Consider the following 2,360-nt stretch of genomic DNA (forward strand, 5'->3'; position numbering starts at 1 on the left):
AGCTTCATTCCCCAACACGTACTGCCACCATTTCTCATCATCGTCCCTCATGCTTCTTCCCCTTCGACACTCTGGCTTTCTTTTGACCCTTGATTTTTGGAATCAAGCAGCTTCCTTGGGGCCTTGACACTGAGCCTTGTCCCTATTGGAAAAAAACTCTTCCTGAGATAACCTCAATCTCCCTTCATATCTCCCTTGAGGTCCTGTTCACATGTCACCTTCTTTGCAGGTCTTGTGTGGACATCCAGTAAAAGAATAACATCAAGTCTCTCCTTATGCCTGCTTTCCTGTCTTCACAGCTTCTGTCACCATCTGACATTATATGTATTCACTTACAATCTCTATCATAGAATTATAAGGAAATTGTTTATCAGTACCTTGTATTCATCACCCAAACAGTGCCTAGAACAAGGTCAATACTCAGAATGTATTCCTCAAGGGATACAAAACATTCTCAATAAAATGAGAATTTCCTTTATGCTTGAGGAACAGACAGAGGTGGAAACAGAATTTTGGATGTGATGCCCTAATGGTATGAGACCCACCGCATATATTGAATTTAACTTCCCGACTCTAAAGTGTAAGTGGTTAACAGTCATGCCAGATCACGAATGCTTGTTTGTGTGAAAATTAGTCATTTGTTTTTCTATGTGCTTTTAGTTACCACCAACAGATGGAGTCAGGGAATATTACAGGAGTTTCAGAGTTTCTTCTTCTGGGATTTTCAGAGGAAACTGAAGTGCAGCTCCTCATATTTGGGCTTTTCCTCTCCATGTACCTGATCACTGTGCTTGGAAATCTACTCATTATCCTGGCTTTCACCTCTGACTCCCACCTCCACTCCCCCATGTACTTCTTCCTGGCCAACCTGTCCTTCACAGACATCTGTGTTACCTCCACCACCATCCCCAAGATGCTGGTGAATATACAAACAGAGAGAAAAGTCATAACCTTTGCAGGCTGCTTTACACAGATGTACTTTTTCCAACTCTTTGCAGGGTTAGACATTTTTCTCCTGACTGTGATGGCTTATGATCGTTTTGTGGCTATCTGTCACCCCCTGCACTACACAGTCATCATGAACCCCCAGCTCTGTGGACTGCTTGTTCTGATGTCCTGGATCCTAAGTATCCTGCATGCCTTGTTAGAAACCTTAATGGTGTTGCGGCTGTCATTCTGTACAGAGGTGGAAATCCCCCACTTTTTCTGTGAACTCAATCAGATGATCCAGCTTGCCTGCTCTGACACCTTTCTCAATAACGTGGTGATGTATTTTGCAGTTATGTTCCTGGCTGGTGGTCCCTTCCTTGGGATCCTCTACTCTTATTCTAAGATAGTTTCCTCCATTCTTGGGATCTCTTCAGCTCAGGGCAAGTACAAAGCCTTTTCCACCTGTACATCTCACCTGTCAGTTGTCTCCTTATTTTATTGTACGAGCCTAGGCGTGTACTTTAGCTCTACTGCAACCCAGAGCTCCCATGCAAGTGCAGTGGCCTCAGTGATGTATACGGTGGTGACACCCATGCTGAACCCCTTCATCTACAGCCTGAGGAACAAAGACATAAAGGAGGCTCTGATGAGATTCTCTGAGGTGGCAGCTCTAAAAGGGCCAGTTGTCCTGGGACTGAAGAAGTGTCCATGACTGCCGGGCCCAAAGTGTGAGGCAAAACTTTGACCAGAATGTGAAAGTCGAACATGACTCCTTTATGTTTTTCGAGGATATTTCCTTTATTTTGACCTCGCTGAAAAATGTTCATAACTTATTTTATTAAGCCTTTTGATAGCTCTGGTCTACAGCAGATTATTCTTTTGTCATTTCTCTACCTCCTCAAAGTCATTCTCAACCTCAGATGTGAAATATTTGGGCATTCTCACTTATTCAAAGGACTACATGAATCTGTTAAGAATAATTTATTCTGAAATAAAATATCATAGTATTTTTTCCAGTTTTTTTCCCAGAGAAATGAAAAAAAACAAAAACAAAAACACTTTATTCATACAATGGAATCTTACACTATAGCAGTGAAAATGAAAAACAAAATAAACATGTATCAATATAAGCAATTCTCAGAAACATAAAGTGGAAAAAGTGCGGAATATGTAGTATATTATTTATTTAGGTATAGTTTTAAAGCGTTATTTTATTTTCTCAGTGTTCCAAGATCCATTGTTTATGCATCATAACGAGTGCTCCATGAAATACGTGCCCTCCTTAATATCCACCACCAGGGTCACCCAACACCCCATGCCCTTCCCATCCAAAGCCCTCCATTTGTTTCTCAGAGTCCACAGGCTCATGGTTCATCGATCCCTCTGATTACCCACAACTCCCTTCTCCTCTCCTTCTCCCAATGTCCTTC

General features: G+C 41.8%; 1 protein-coding gene across 1 annotated transcript; it reads left to right on the forward strand.

Moving 5' to 3' along the window:
• The first annotated feature begins 673 nt into the window (after nt 1–673).
• LOC101673254 (olfactory receptor-like protein OLF4) lies at nt 674–1,642 on the forward strand. The gene has a single exon (XM_004748604.1). It carries the CDS (start codon nt 674–676, stop codon nt 1,640–1,642), a length of 969 nt encoding a protein of 322 aa, XP_004748661.1.
• Nucleotides 1,643–2,360: the final 718 nt, after the last annotated feature.

Source organism: Mustela putorius, unplaced genomic scaffold (genome assembly GCF_011764305.1).
Source record: "Mustela putorius furo isolate JIRA1106 unplaced genomic scaffold, ASM1176430v1.1 tig00000095_pilon_pilon_pilon, whole genome shotgun sequence".
Taxonomy (NCBI): Eukaryota; Metazoa; Chordata; class Mammalia; order Carnivora; family Mustelidae; genus Mustela; species Mustela putorius.